The 15,453-nt window shown below is 50.4% G+C and overlaps 2 protein-coding genes across 3 annotated transcripts in view; both read right to left on the bottom strand.

Moving 5' to 3' along the window:
* The window catches only part of Mmp14 (matrix metallopeptidase 14), a 9,787-nt gene extending 3,428 nt beyond the window's left edge, over positions 1-6,359 (bottom strand). Inside the window, exons 1-5 of the mRNA XM_021202845.2 lie at positions 5,982-6,359; positions 1,982-2,130; positions 1,615-1,737; positions 953-1,260; positions 119-280 (exon numbers count right to left, since the gene is read on the bottom strand). Of these exons, the coding sequence (XP_021058504.1) occupies positions 119-280; positions 953-1,260; positions 1,615-1,737; positions 1,982-2,130; positions 5,982-6,089 (850 nt within the window). The 5' untranslated portion in view covers positions 6,090-6,359. The remainder of the gene's footprint in view (positions 1-118; positions 281-952; positions 1,261-1,614; positions 1,738-1,981; positions 2,131-5,981) is intronic.
* Positions 6,360-8,259: 1,900 nt separating this feature from the next.
* On the bottom strand, positions 8,260-11,082 carry Mrpl52 (mitochondrial ribosomal protein L52). 2 transcript variants are annotated; one of them, XM_021203991.2, is made up of 5 exons: positions 11,034-11,082; positions 10,903-10,960; positions 10,761-10,828; positions 9,375-9,439; positions 8,260-8,427 (listed from the first exon to the last, which is right to left on the bottom strand). In XM_021203991.2, exons 1-5 carry the CDS (start codon positions 11,059-11,061, stop codon positions 8,281-8,283), a joined length of 366 nt encoding a protein of 121 aa, XP_021059650.1. In that variant the 5' UTR covers positions 11,062-11,082; the 3' UTR covers positions 8,260-8,280. The 2 variants fall into 2 exon arrangements, with proteins under 2 accessions (XP_021059650.1, XP_021059651.1); XM_021203992.2 differs by having other exon boundaries at positions 10,903-10,963; positions 11,034-11,069.
* Positions 11,083-15,453: the final 4,371 nt, after the last annotated feature.

Raw genomic sequence — 15,453 nt, 5'->3', positions numbered from 1 at the left:
TGTGTGTGTGTGTGTGTGTGTGTGGACTTCACAGCATGATGGAGGGAAAATGCAGACAAGAGGCCAAGAAGGGACAAGTACAGAGACGGAGGAGCAGGAATGGGGATGGGTAACTCACCATAAAGTTGCTGGATGCCACGTCGATCGTCATCAGGCAACACGAAATTCTCTGTGTCCATCCACTGGTAAAAGGGGGCCATGATGGCGGAGGGATCGTTGGAATGTTCCAGGCCTAGGGCATGCCCCAACTCATGCACAGCCACCAAGAAGATGTCATTCCCTGGAAGGATGGAGATGGTGAAAACTTGGTTAAGCTCCCTGCTTCTCCACCAGAGACTCTAGTTTCACAGATAAGCCTGCTGCTGGTCATGTTTTCCATCTCAAGGAATGAAGTCCTGAGGGTCAGCTTCCTGTTTGGTTCAGAAAACACAAAGGCAGTCGCTGCCCCCCTCTTGGGGAAGTGGGGTACCTGGGGCTGGATCCCAACCCGAAGAAAACCTACACTGTAGAACTCAGTTTCTCCCAGAAGCTAGGCACCATGTTTGCTTGGAAAAGTTGGTGAGAAGGGCGAGTCCTTGCCGATCTGTGATTGGCAAGTCAATCAAGCTGTAACGGCAGCTCAAATATACAGAAACAAACAGCTTAAAATAAGACTCCTGCACGCTCTCACTAGGTTCTACGGCTAATAACTTAGCTGTTGCTTGTTCTTTTGTTTTGAGATAGAGTCTTGTTATACAATCTAGGCAGGCCTCAAACTCGCAATCCTCCTGCCTCAGCACTTAAGATTTATTTTTTTAATTTCACTGATTTATGAGACGGTCTTACTATGTAGCCCAGGCTGGCCTAGAACTTACTATGTAGAACAGGCTGACCACTACACCCTGCTTTTGGAAGGAGAACCCTCTAGATAGAAGTGACTGCACAGGGTAGAACCCAAGGTTCCCTTACTCACCATTTAGATCCTCATTTTGGACAGTCCAGGGCTCGGCAGAATCAAAGTGGGTATCCCCTCCAATATTGGGGCCTGGGAAGTAGGCATGAGCCAGGAAGCCTCCTTCACCATCAAAGGGTGTACTGTCACCGTGGAAACCCTCAGCAAACAAGATCATGATGTCAGCCTGCTTCTCATGTCCCTCCCGGATGTAGGCATAGGGCACTTCTCGGAAGCGCAGTGGCGTGGCACTCTCCCATACTCGGAAGGCCTTCCGAATGGCCTCGAATGTGGCATACTCGCCCACCTTAGGGGTGTAATTCTGGATGCTAAATCCAGACATGGGGGTAGAGAAGGGAAACGTTAGGATGAAGGAGGCAAAGTTCCCTCTCCTAGCTCCGACAGAAGTGCCCACCCACCTTGCCAGACCTGGTTCCCTGCTACTGCATACAGTATCTCAGCCCAGGGGACAAAAGGCTTAGGGAACCTCCAGGCTTGGGGTGTTGCCACTAGAGTGCATGCTCTTCAAAATGGCTGCACTTCTCTGCAAGATTAGAGCTATTTTCCTAGGAATTAGAGCCACTCTCTAGGAATGGACAGTAACCCAGGCCACCTTTGACTCAATACAACTAACGGGGAGGGGGTACTGCATGTGAGAAACATCTCTAGGCTGGGGGACTCACCAGAAAGTGATCTCATTATGCTGCCACTTGAGACCCTGAATGGCGTAGCGCTTCCTCCGAACATTGGCCTTGATCTCAGTCCCAAACTTATCTGGAACACCACAGCGAGGGCGCCTCATGGCCCTGGGGTGGAAACAACGGGGTCAGTGTAGTATAGAAAACAAAACCATCTTCAAGGGGACAGAGTGTAGTGCGGAAGTTGACCCAGGGTCTTGGCCTCTGGTCCCAGGTCAGTGATGGGTGAGGCTTTGTGTGTGCCAGTGTAGGGGAAGGCCAGGTCCTGAGGTGCACGGGAGAGGGCACTGACGCAGGTTCAAGCGGAAGCATGTCTGTTATTCAGCGTGGTCAGTGGAGGCCGGGAACTTACATCATGGTTGCCAAATCAGCCTTGCCTGTCACTTGTAAACCATAGAACTTTTGCATGGCGGCAATGGCAGCTGAGAGTGACTGGGGTGAGCGTTGTGTGTGGGTGCGCAGGTCCCCTGGAGGTAGGTAGCCATACTGCTGCAGCCAGGCCTGTAGGGAGAGAGGTGTGGCTGAAGAGAACTTCCGGCTTGGTGCAGGGGCCCACCTGCCTCTCCAGGATGTCTGCCAGATGTCCTTGACGTCAGTCAGTGACTTTGACGGGCTCTCTGTCTGGTTCTGGCAGGAACTCTCAGGCTAACCGTCGGCCTGAGCTCTAGCCTAGACCCCAGGATGGCTTGTCCTCAGGGATGACGGGGTGCAGACAGATGGAAGACTGGGAAGCCATCGCTCCCGACTGAGCTATATAGTGCTCTTGGACATAAGAGCTTCAGAGAGTTGAGAGGAGTTTTCAGCATATTTTTAGCTCGTCTGTACATGTATGTGGAAGCCAGAGGTCAATCTCTGGTGCGTTCGTTCCTTGGGAGCTGTGGCCAGCAAGCCTCAGGGGTTGTTCTGCCTCTGCCTCTCCAGCACTGACATTACAAGTGTGTCACACCACTACCTCTTTTATTTATTTATTTATTTATTTATTTATTTATTTGTTTGTTTGGTTTTTCGAGACAGGGTTTCTCTGTGTAGCCCTGGCTGTCCTGAAACTCACTTTGTAGACCAGGTTGGCCTCGAACTCAGAAATCCGCCTGCCTCTGCCTCCTGAATGCTGGGATTAAAGGCGTGCGCCACCACCACCTGGCCCCACTACCTCTTTTATACACACACACACACACACACACACACACACAGATGCTAGGGTTCAAATCCAGGCCCTCACTCTTGCAAAGCGAGCATTTTGCCACATCTTAAAATGCCTTTTTAGAGCTGGCATTCTCTCTAGCACTTTTCTCCTCGGTGTCAGCTTCTGAAAATATGGCATGTCCCATTTGAAAACAGGTTATGCCCATGGTAGGCAGAATGGTTTAGTGGGGGTGAGGGAGCCTGAACGGGGTGAGGGAGTTTCTGGGACAGGACCCTCACTGCAGAAATATTTTTAAGGAGGGCAGAAAATGAGTCAGGGGTAAGGCTTGATGATGATGATGGGGAAGCTGTACTCTTTAGGGTGGTGGTGAATCAGCCATAACCTTAAATAAATACTGTACGACCTAGGATTCTAGGCTTGGAGAGCCAAGCAAGCCATGTTATGTATAGACAATGAGGATGCCTGGATTCTTGTTGGGAGACTCGACCCTGATAGCTCTAGTCCTATTTCAGTTTTATCCTTCTTAAGGAGTCCACAGGGGGTTTCACACTGCCTAGAATGAGCATTCGGAAGGGAAATGGTAAAAGTTGCCTCGGAGCCCTCATTGCCTAATCCATGGTCATTAGGATGGATCTATGGCTCTCCATGATGCTCTTCCCCTTCAGACTTAGGCGCCGGTGGGGTGGTGGAGCAATGCTCTTGTGTGGGGTCTGGGGGTGATTCAGGAGCAGCTGACTTAGGACCTGAGCCCAAAACGGCAGGAATTGCAACACAGTTCCAGGAAGTGATCCCCTCATGGCTGACAAGAGTTAGAGCTCGAGTTGTAAACAACCCAGCCTTTCCCCCAGCCAGTAAGGCTGGCCAAACAAGCCTAGCATCACCTGTATCTCAGAGCCCTCCTCCAGGCTACAGGATTTTAACCTCTTGTGTGTCAGAGAGGCCTAACAGGGTGTGTGTAACTCCAGAGCTGTTCCCTCCGATCTGAAGGCTTGCCCTGACCTGTGCTGTGGCCTGTGCCAAGTATGCAGGAAACTCCCTTTGCTCCCAGCTTCACCTGTAGGCTCTGACCCAGGCTGGGCTAACAGCTGCTTCAGGCTTGGGGCTAGGGGAGAGTGAGAGTGGCCGGCTTCCCCCCACCCACAAGCTGAAACTCAGGAGGAGCGAAGAAGCCAGGTCCTCAACCCTCAGCAGATGAGGAACCGCTCCTAGAGTATTCCAGAGAAGGGAGGCTGGCAGGAGACACAGGAGTTCTGGATAAATCCCTCCTATGAGCCTTTCGAGATGCAGGCAAGTCTAAATAAGCCCGGCCCCAGTACCCGGTGGAGCAAAATGGATGCTTTGTCAGGAAAAGGACTCCCCGGAAGAGTATCACAAAGCCAGGAAAGAAACTGTCCCCATCATTTTCTTCCTCTCCCGGACTGGGCAAGTTTCTTTCGCCATCTCTGAGCCAGGCGAGAACCACAGACTATGAGACTGGAACCACAGGAGATGGACTCTGGTGTCTGCGGCTGAGTGGGGGAAGGGAAAAGCGCCAGACACACCAACTGGGAGGAGAGGGCTGTCCTGGAGCTGTCCTGGAGCTGTGGAGGCCTGGTGAAAGGAACCTGGCTGCCTCAGAAGCCCTCTCCCTTCAGAGCGACTCTGGTGGGTGGCAGGACCCGGCTGGCTGGCATTGTCTCGATCAATAACCCCGCAGGGTATTCCCTATGAGAAAGTCAAGGAACACCTCCCACTTTAGGAGGCTGAGAGGGTGGGGGCTCTCCAGCTCAACATCAAGTCTTGGATCCTGGCCTCTGGATCGGTCCCGCCCTCCCTCCGCTTCCCACCCTACTGTGTGCCAGAAGCAAATGGTGGTTCTGGCTCTGGGAGGACCATGACCCACTTAGAGCAGAGCCAGGGCTGCCGCCCCTCCCCTAAGGGCACCTACTGGAGGCTGGGGAGGGGAAAAAAGACGTTGGCAGTGGGCAGTTTTCCAGAGGCTCCTTTTGTTAGGCACTCTCTGCGGCTAAGATGGTAGCTTTAGGCCTGGGAAAGGCGCCTCCTCTCTGACAATTGGGTTTGGTTTCCAGTCTCAGGGAGGATTTTACTCTTTCCAGTTTCCATGCACAAGTGTGGCCCGACTTCTAGGGCTACACTTGGCCTTTCAGCTCCAGGTCTCTTCAGTGATACAGGCAACATGTGCCCAGGAGAGGTTCATTCTGAGGGTGCGCCCCCGGTCTGGGTCCAGAGAAGAGGGAGTAAATCCAGACCGTATCCTGCATTTTGGGCCCTTCCCAGCCCTTCCCTACCACACCCAGGTCCTCACCAGGCTGAGTGGGTTGGGATGGCCCAAAATAAGAAGCTGATTAAATCCGGCTCCCACCTTCACCCCAAAATAAGAGAGGGAGGGAAAACTTCCTCGGACTACTCCCACGCCGTTTCCTTCAGGACCGGGGTGGGCTATGGTCACAGAAGAGTTAGGGATGGGGGTGGGGGCGCCAGAGTCAGTCGGGACACTCAGGGGAGACCCAGGCCAGCCCTCAACTAACTCGCCTAGCGAGCGACTCCCCCTAGTCTCCTCGCGATCAATGCAGAAAAATAATTATCAACAACAAAAAAAAGAGGCCCCCTAAGGCGCCGGCAGGGGTGTGGAGGACGAGGGAGGCGGTGGCCAGGCTGAGTCCCGCGGCTCACAACAAGAAGAGCTTTGTGTCGGAAGTTCAGCCCGCCGCGATCCTCGACGCCTCGGCCGGCGGCCCGCACCGAGGGCGGTCCAGGGGAGGCGGGTACCGCTCGGGCGCCCCTGACGCCCCCACTTGGTACGGATGCGTCCGTGCAGGATCGCGGGCACCTGAGCGCTGCCAAACTAAAGGAACAACTCGCGTGTGACACCGGCCCGGACGGCGCAGAGTCCAGTGTCTCTGAGGCTCCCGCCTGGTGCCACAGTGCGCGCAGAGCTTGGGAAAGCGAGGCCCGGGCCCCGCTGCAGAGTTCTTCCAGGGAAGGGAAGAATTGGAAAGAGTCGGTGGCGGCGGAGGGAGGGGGGTTGTTGGAGGCAGGCAAAAGTTGGATCGACTTGCAAGTTTTCAGATGAGGGGAGAAAAAGAAAGGCTGGCGCAGCAGAGCCCCCCCAGAGCCCATCTCTCAGCAGGGGCTGTCCCCTTGGAGACCCCCGGACTCGCCTACCCGGCGGGCGAAACTCCGGGAAGGGCCGGAGGAGCTCACTTACTTCGGGGCTGAAGTTGCTGCCTTGGGCCCAGCCGAGGGAGGCGAGCGCGGTGCCAAGCGTGAGCAGTGGGAGCAGGAGGCTGCGGGAGGGTCGAGGGGCGGGAGACATGGTCCCCGGCGTCGGGGCGCCGGGCGGTGCGGGCTCCGCGGCGGGGCCCACGCCCTGGGGTCGCGCCGCCGCTCTCTTGGGGCGCCTTTGTCTTCTAAAGGAACGGAATGTGAATTCCTAGAGCGCGGTCGACTTGGAGGTGAGGGAATTGCTCCTGAAAATGCCTGTTTGCTCTTCTCTTTTCCGTTTTTTGATCTTTCTTCTGCTTAGTCGGCGAACTGAGTTGGAAGCCCTCTCTGCTCTCCTTTGGTCCCTCCCTTCTCCCACAGCCTCTCCTCCGCCCCCGCCCCAATGCCCTCCTTTTTCGGTGGGGACGTGGTGTTTCAGCTCGAATCCAATTACAGCAGGAGAGAAGGAAAAAAAAAAGTTTGTCTTTTCTGTGGTGCAGGCTGCCATCTGCAGGGGTTGAGGCCGCAGCTAACTAGGAGCCTGGGTGTCCCAGGGGACGGGATGCGGAAGACTTTCTCTTCCTAAGCATTTTTTGGGTGGCCTGATTCCCGTAGTATTCAGCATGTCTCTCACTTGAGAGTGTTTAAGTATTGGGAGGCCCGATGGCTAGGGATGGTGGAGACTTGAAATCTAACATGCCTGTGAGAAAGGTCGGGAGAAGGGACATTTACTAACAACGGGGTTGTATGCTGAGACCTGTGGACAGCCTCCTCCTCCTCTTGCCCCAAACTTAAGACTGTAACAAAAGCCATTGCCGAACAGCCAACACAATTACTTTGAATTTTGGGGCCAACGTCTTTATTAATGTCTTTTTACAATCTGGCTGTTACTATTAAGTGTGAACTGCCTGGGTAGGAAAGGGCTTCAAGGTCACAGAATGGGGGCAGCCAGATAGAAGTGGTGACATTTGCTGGAACAGGAAGGATCGGGAGGTAGGGTTTTGGAGTTTCCTTCAGTCTTTACAGTGGAGACAGTTCCTTCGAGCGCGCAGCTTCCGTGATGGCTGGGCAGGGAGAACAAAAGGAGAGACAGGCTGGGGAGAGAGGGAGGCCAGGCTGCGCTGGCACTCCGAGAGGGAGACAGATAAGAGGTTGACAATTAGATCTGGAAAAACACCAAGCAGTGGGACAGAGGCAGGAAAAGTGTGGGAAGACAGAAAACTCGACCATCAGCGAAATGTAAGATCCAAGAATTGCATTTGGTCAGCGAGAGGAAGGCAGTGGGGAGAGGGACGGAAAGCAAGCAAGCAAGGGAAGCGGTAAGGGAAGGGGGCAGGAATAAAGCCAGGTAGGAAGTTGCAGAGATCCACAGCTGCCAGCTTTGTGGTGGAATGACGGGAGCCAAACACGGGAGCACTGGAACGGGAACAAAGGTCCTTGCCTCCAGATTCCAAGGGAGGGCTCCCGATCAATACGATGAATGGTTGCTAGGTCATGGGCAGCGACATTGTGTGTGGGGGTGGGGAAGCACAGGACCCTCTTTAACCTCTGGAACTTAGTCTGATCATTACTCCTTTAGCAGAAGACCCAGAGTTTAATCCTTCCTACATCAGCCTTACAGTGTGAGTGTCTCCTGGACCATGTTCCTGGACACTAGTTGCTTGTTTAGAAAGGGACTTCTGACAGGTGTGGTGGCACAGGGCTTTAAATCCAGTCAGAGGTGGGGAGGATCTTTGTGATTGCCAACTTGGTCTACCTGGCCAGTTTCAGGACAGCCAGAGCTATCGTGAGACTGTGTCTCAAAAAGGAATAAGAACCTCAGGTGGAAAGACCTTTTTCAAGAAAACATTTATTAAATGCCAACTGTGTGCATCTGAGCTGTGCATGGTCTATTAGTGACAGGAGTATGAGGNTGAACCAGGGAAACTGCCGCTGCCCCTTTCTTCTCTCACAGAGCAGTTGCTGCTCTTGGCTGGCTCAGCCCNGATGGCCAGCACGGAAGAGGATTAAAATCCCAAGCAGGCCAAGTGATAGGTGGTGGCGTGCTTAGCTTTTGTTAAGGCTCTGGGCACNGTGCTTCAGCACCAGGGGCAAAATGATCCCAGAGCAAGATCTGGCTGGACTGGAATGGGGAGGACTAAGGGCACTGGGCCAAGCCTGGCAGGCAGTGATTTTAAGTTCCTCCCGGTGCCCGAGGTCTTTTGCTATCAATACAAATGGTGGGGGAAATGACTTGATAAAGCATTCAGACGATAGAAAAGAAAGCCAGAGANAGAATGGGAAAGTGGGACAGGAGCTGCTTTTTATTGATTTGGAAGTGGACTTCTCAGTAAGGTCCCTTTAGGTTTAAGATCATGTTCCTGCTTCCTTTCCTCCTGCAATTTCTGCTGCCTGANCTTCCACGCCTGTAACCCAGCATCCATTTCCTGTGTCAGCAGTACAACTCGTCTCTGAAACAGACAGGGAAAGAGTAAGTAACGTCTGGGGCTCAAGCGTATGTACCATATGTACCGTTGAGCAGATCTCCACTCTCCCCCAAAGCCAAGTGTTCAGCTGGACACTGATGTTTCCCGCTGACGGTGTGAAGCTGAGGAATGTCTGCTGTTGGTTTCTGCAATTGAGTGCCCCACTCCAGTCTTCCCTTCTCACAGTGCTAGTAAGACATTTGCTTGGCCGGGTAGGGTGATATAGCCTTTGATCTTAGTACTAGGGAGGTGAAGGCAGGCCCATCTCTTGTGAGTTTGAAGCTGGCCTGGTCTACATGCCTCGTCGAAAGAAAAGGGACTGGAGAGAAGGCTCAGCGGTTAAGAGCACTGACTGCTCTTCCAGAGGTCCTGAGTTCAATTCCCAGCAACCACATGGTGGCTCACAACCATCTGTAATGGGGTCCAATGCCCTCTTCTGGTGTGTGTCTGAAGACAGCCACAGTGTACTCATATAAAAATAAATCTTTAAAAAGAAAGAAAAGGAAAATAAGTTAGTTGGGTGTAAGGACTGGAGAAATAGCTGCTGGTGGTGGGCCTGCCTAGCAGGCAGGAAGCCCTGGATTTTATCCCATGCATTGCCAAACAGTAGTTCAAGTGCAACACAACTTAAAACAGATTCTAATTTATGGGGCTGGAGAGATGGCTCTCTGCTCTTGCAAGGGACCCAGGTTCAACTCCCCAATAGCCACCCCAGAGCTCACAACCATCTGTAATTCCAGTTCCAAGGGATATGACACCCTCCTCTGACCACTACAGGTACCACGAACACATATGATGAACATGCATTGATACAGGCAAAACATATACATATAAAATAAAAATCAGTCTTAAAGAAAACAAAGATAAATGATGATTTAAAATTTCCTCCTCCAGTCATAAACACAGCCTTTGACGGAGTCCCAGGCACTTACTGCAAGCTTCTCCCTTTGAGCTTTTCTTCGAAGCTGGCCTTTCATTGGTGGTGCAGGGCGGCCATCTACAGACAAACAAAAGGCAGAGTGTTAGATGTGGTCTGGGGATCTTGCCCGAACACTGGTGTGATAGGGATTGGAGAAGAGTAAGCCTCTAGCTCCGCTTTATCCAGTTCACACTGACTACGGTTGGGGTGGGTGGGGGCTGGCATGTGTGAGGGCATAGGTTCAGGTCCCAGTTCTGCTCACCAAAAACAATACTGAGGAGGATCCCAGTTCACAACCAAACTAAAACTTATCATCAAGGGTGAGGTACAACAGAATCACGAAAATGACTTGCTAGGCATGCTTTTCCTATCATCTAACCCTGCCATTAGCATGGACTTAGGGCCATCTGCCATGCTGAATTCACTTGTATCTTCAGAAACCCTTCACTCAATGTGAGTCTTTGCTAAACTTCATCTCATTGTATAATGAACTACAGGGTTTTTTTTTTTCCCCTCACTCTTGATTTTTGGGGCAGGGTTTCACTATGTAGCCAAGGCTATCCCCTAGCTCTCAGTGCTTCTGCCTCCTGATTGCAGGCATGCGTCACTACTCTCTTTTAATTTTGTTTTTTAAAGGTTTTATTTTCATGTGACTGAGTGTTGTGCTTGCATGTATGTCTGTGCACCATGTGGGGGCCAGGTACAGGTGGAAGTGAAAAGATGACATCAGATCCCCTGGAACTGGAGTTACAAGCAATTGTGAGTCACCCTGTGGGTGTTGGGAATCGAACCCATGTCCTCCGGAAGAACAGGCACTGTATTAAAGGCATCTTTCCAGTCCATAAGCTTTTTTTTTTTTTTTTTTTTTTTTAAAGAGAAAAAGACTTCTCTGTATTGAGTCTGCCATTTCAGACTTGTAGGGATCTTCGGTGTTCTCTTCAGCAGCTTTTCAGAGAATTCCTTGCGGATTTGCAATCAAATTGTCAAAATACACTCACCACATATGTGCCCTTCTGAGAGGATAAAAGTCCACGCACACTTCCAGCCCCAGAACAGCCCACGTTAGTATTTCCTTGTATCTTCAGGACTCGATCCTCTACAACTAACTTTCCTCAGCCAATGTACTACTTACTGACTGATACACAGGGTCTCATTCTGTAGTTCAGGATAATCAGGGATTCCCTACACAGCACTGACGTCACAGCAATCCCTCTGCCTCAGCTCTCCAAACCTAAAGGGGTGAACTAACACCCGGCTACACAGTCAGGCAAAGGTAGAGCGGCAGTCCTCCAGCTCTTAACGAAGTAAAAGGGTCACTATTTTCCCAGACACGCCCCCCGATCCCTACCCCGGTGGTCTCGGAGGAAAAAAAAAAAAAACCCTTGACATCAAGGCTCACCAGCGAAAGACCAGTCAGGGAGCTCCGTGAGGGGCCCATAGCCGGAAGGGTTGGCAGCCTGCCCCTGCCTGGGTGGGGGAAGACATTGGGGTGAGGACGCGGCGGGATACCAGGTCCCGCCGCGCCCCCGCCCGGCACTCACTGGAGTCGCCACTGGCCGCCGGCCCGCGCCACTACGCTGCAGTGCAATCTCCGGACACCTACTGGAAGAGCAGGCGGTTAGAGGGCTGGTCGCCCCGCGGCTCCCGGGTCCCCAACCCCACAATCACTCACTGGACAGCCAGGTCCCTAAAGCAGCCATGCCGGGGCAAGGGAACCGGAAGTGGGCGTGGCCCCGGCAGCCACGCGGGACGCTGCCGGGAAAACCGGAAGCCGACATCTTGAATGTGGTTTTCAGTCGCGGGTCCCACCATCTTGCGTTATCGTACGGAAGTGGGAGTCAGCTGTGGGCTGCGTGCTCTGGACAGGAGGAGCTGCCCGGCGCGTGCATCTTGCACCCTCCCAGGTGGTGGAGTTACCTGTGACCGAATCCTTCGCAGCTGTCTCCAAGACCTTTCCTGGACGTTCTCCAGACTTGGGGAATTTAGGGTAACTTAGAAGTGTCGCATCCAAGGAACATCATTGTGCAGCCTTCTGCATCCTTTTAACGTTTGTTTTCTGATCATGATATGATCAAGTGCAGAACGAGTCGGAGAAATTTGGTTCTCATCCAACGGAGTCGAAGTAGTGAATGGGCTAGGAGAGTGTAAGGATAGCTAAAAACAGTCCAGATAAGTAAGGCATTGAGTCTAGGGGAGACAAATGATCACAGACATGACTAATAGTGCGGCCCGATGGTGGGAAGGGAAGTATATGTTATTTGCAAGGCTATGTATGGAAATACGGATCTGAGGACACTGTTAAACTTTTTTTTTTTTTTGGAGGAAGTTGTACTGGTGCCATTATTTATTTATTTATTTTTAGACAAGGTCTCACCATGTAACTATGGTACTCAGTATGTAGCCCAGGTTGGCATCGAGCTCATTGAGATACATCTGCCTCTGCTCCCGAATGCAGGGATGTAAGGTGACTCTTGATTCCAATTTTAAACCACACATTCTCATGAGTTAGGTATACTTTTTGAGTCGTCCAAACCTGGAAACTGAAGTGCTCCTGAGTCAAACTTGTTAAATTAAAACATGCTACAATGGAAAATTATACACCTGAAGTCGTGACGGAATTTTAGTCAAAAAAACCAGGTGCACTAAGGGCTGGAGATGGTGCTGTCTAGCATGCCTAGACTGTGGATTCATCCCTAGCCTACTCAAAAATAACTGCTCTTCCGAAGGTCCTGAGTTCAAATCCCAGCAACCACATGGTAGCTCCCAACCATCCATAAGGAGGTCTGACTCCCTCTTCTGGAGTGTCTGAAGATAGCTGCAGTATACTTACATATAATAAATAAATAAATCTTAAAAAAAAAAAAAAAAAAAACATCCAGCATGAAAGGATTTTATACTTAGAATTCAGGCCCATCCCCAACATACAATATATATTCACATGCTCCCAAATCAGGCATTTCTGTATTAAGGGCCCAAGAGTTGGGCAGATTCCCTGGTAGGCAGATATAGATAAGACCATGACTAGATAATGATGAATTTTCAAGATGTCTGGCTTCTTCCTCCCCCCCTAGCCTGAGACAAAAGCCTGGCAGCATAAAACTAGAGTCTTGTGGGCTTTTCTCCCTCCCAGTAGATCTGCTGATGGACTGACTCCAGAAATTCCAGGCTGGATCGGTACATGTTACAAAACAGTTGTGGGCAAATCATCCTATTTCTCTTTAAACTGACCAACCCTAAATTAGGGGAGGAAAACTTCAGAGACTTACAAACCCCAGCCTTGGAAAAGGACTAGATTTTCAGTTTTCTGAGTCCCCCTTCTTGGCTTTGCAAAGGCACTTTTCTCTATGTGGGATGCATGGATGTGTTTCTTCACCCTTCAGAAAAGCCTTTCTTCAACTGCTGATTCTGTCTGCTCTATTTGCGATGTTGGAGATTTCTCCACTGCTGCCTGTCACATCTGAGGGTTTCCTGCCTTTTAATTCTTTAGCTGACAGCAGAAACAAGACTGATCAAGACCCGTGACGCTCACAACACCAAGCATTTCAAATAAAGGATACTCAGCCTATAGGCTAGAACTGCCTTTCTCCCCACCACCCCTTTTGTGATAGGGATCTTGCTAGGTACCTGACAGGTAGCCCTGGCGGCCCGCAATGCTCCTGTGTCGGCCTTTTGACTACTGGGATTACCAGTTTGTACCACCATACCCGACTTTATTGATTCTCTTTGATATTAATTTCTGCCTTCGAGGAACCCATTTTTCCTTCCTTTTCCTTTTCTATTTCCTCCATCTCTCCTCCCTAGTCTTTCCTTTCCCATTATGAGACGGGGTCTTGCTCTGTAACCCAGACTGGTCTAGAAACCCTTTGAGTTCTTAGTTCTCTGTTAACAGGATATTTGATTATTATACATTGAAAACCTCATTGTTAGCCAAATACAGAAGCTTAGATCTTGGTTTGTCTGATGCAGTTAGGCGTGTCCTGAAGAGATGCACTTAGGGTGTGCCTCTAAAAGTCTCAAACAGATAAGATGCCAAAGAATAGGAAGTTCCGCCTATTTTAAGACAAATTTCTTGGGAGAGGGCTTGTGGTCTTTGCTCTATGACTCTAGGTAAAGTCTGCTGGATGGCTTCCTGGGCCCCTACTGACTGGACTCCGAGCCCCCTGGCAGTGAGGGTGTGAAGGTGACCTGGTTCAGTCTGCCCAGAGTGTAGGGCTAGAGACTTAACTGTAGTTGGGCCTTTGCTCGCTCGCTCGCTCTTGGCTTGGAAGAGCCTTAGTAAGGGACAGAACTCCAGGTGAGAGGGGTTTTCTCTGGGCTTCAGGAACCACGGAGAAGCAGCTGTCAGGACACAGCTGAAGCAGTATTCTAGGGAGGAGAACTCAGGAGCCCTCTTGGGTTTGGAGGAGCTCAAGAGAAAGGTTGCCTAGCTGGGTAGTCTGATAAAGAGAGATTTCTAAGGAGCTAGCAGTTTAGTTGTAGGATCAGGCTCATAAGTAGATATTTTGTATATAGTTAAGAAAATAAAGTTTCGGGGCTGGTGAGATGCCTCAGTGGGTAAGAGCACCCGACTGTTCTTCCAAAGGTCCGGAGTTCAAATCCCAGCAACCACACGGTGGCTCATAACCATCCGTAACAAGATCTGATGCCCTCTTCTGGACTGTCTGAAGACAGCTACGGTGTACTTACATATAATAAATAAATAAATCTTTAAAAAAAAAAAAAAAGAAAAAAAAGAAAATAAAGTTTCCTCCCTGAGCTAGCAGGATTTTACCTCAGTTCCCACCTCCCATGTCTTTATTGGTATAAATATTAAAAAAATAAATAAATTTTACAGTTCTCCTGAAAATATTTAAAGGGCGATAATGTAAGCCAAAATCCTACATGGCAAAACTACATTACAGGGTTGCTGGGCCAGATACAAACCCAGGCTAACAAGGGCAAGGAGAACATGAGTGGTGTGATGGCGTCTTCCGCGTGTATCAAGTCTGTCACTTCCTTCTGGAAGACTGAGAAATTTTTACCCTGGAAGTGTTTTGGAGTTGTGCTTTGGAAGAAGGGAAGGGTGGATCCTGGTTTAAGAAATAAACACTGGGGACTGGAGAGATGACTTACAGGTTAAGAGCACTGTCTGCTCTTCCATAGGTCCGGAGTTCACAATGCCCAACAACCACATGGTGGCTCACAACCATCTGTAATGAGATCTGGTGCCCTCTTCTGGCCTGCAGGTGTACATGCATGCAGAATGCTGTATACATAATAAATACATCTTTTAAAAAAAACAAACAGGGCTGGTGAGATGGCTCAGCGGTTAAGAGCACCCGACTGCTCTTCCAAAGGTACAGAGTTCAAATCCCAGCAACCCCATGGTGGCTCAAACCATCCTTAACGAGATCTGACTCCCTCTTCTGGAGTGTCTGAAGACAGCTACAATGTACTTACATATAATAAATAAATAAATCTTAAAAAAAACAAAAAAACAAAACGATAACAAAATGATGCAGGATGGGACTGACCTAAAAAGACTGACGACGACGACGAACAAAAGAAAATTACCTAGATGCTGCAGACTGCATCCCTCCTTCCCCACCCAAAATAAAACAAGGGAGAGCAGGGCCCGGAGACCGCATGCATTTGGGAGATGGGAGTAGGGGATGAATTCCAGACCAGCCTGTGGCACAGAAACCCTGTGTGGAAAATTAAAACAAAACATACCACAAAGTTTATAAGGTGTGGACATAAGAGTACCACTGCCGGGCGTGGTGGCGCACGCCTTTAATCCCAGCACTCGGGAGGCAGGGGCAGGTGGATTTCTGAGTTCGAGGCCAGCCTGGTCTACAGAGTGAGTTCCAGGATAGCCAGGGCTATACAGAGAAACCCTGTCTTGAAAAACCAAAATAATAATAATAATAAAATAAAAGAGTACTACTATGACATAAACCCTCCCCCTTTTTTGAGATGGGGTCTTAGTAGCCTAGGCTAGCTTAGAGCTTATTGTGTGATATAGGTTGGCTTCAAATTTGCAGTGATATCTTACCCTGAACCTCCTCCTGAATGCTGAGATTACATGTGAGAGCCAGCATGCCTGACCCCCC

This window comes from Mus pahari, chromosome 8 (genome assembly GCF_900095145.1).
Source record: "Mus pahari chromosome 8, PAHARI_EIJ_v1.1, whole genome shotgun sequence".
NCBI classification, from domain to species: domain Eukaryota; kingdom Metazoa; phylum Chordata; class Mammalia; order Rodentia; family Muridae; genus Mus; species Mus pahari.
Note: the sequence above shows the minus strand (reverse complement) of the source record. Positions and strands in the feature narration are given on the sequence as shown.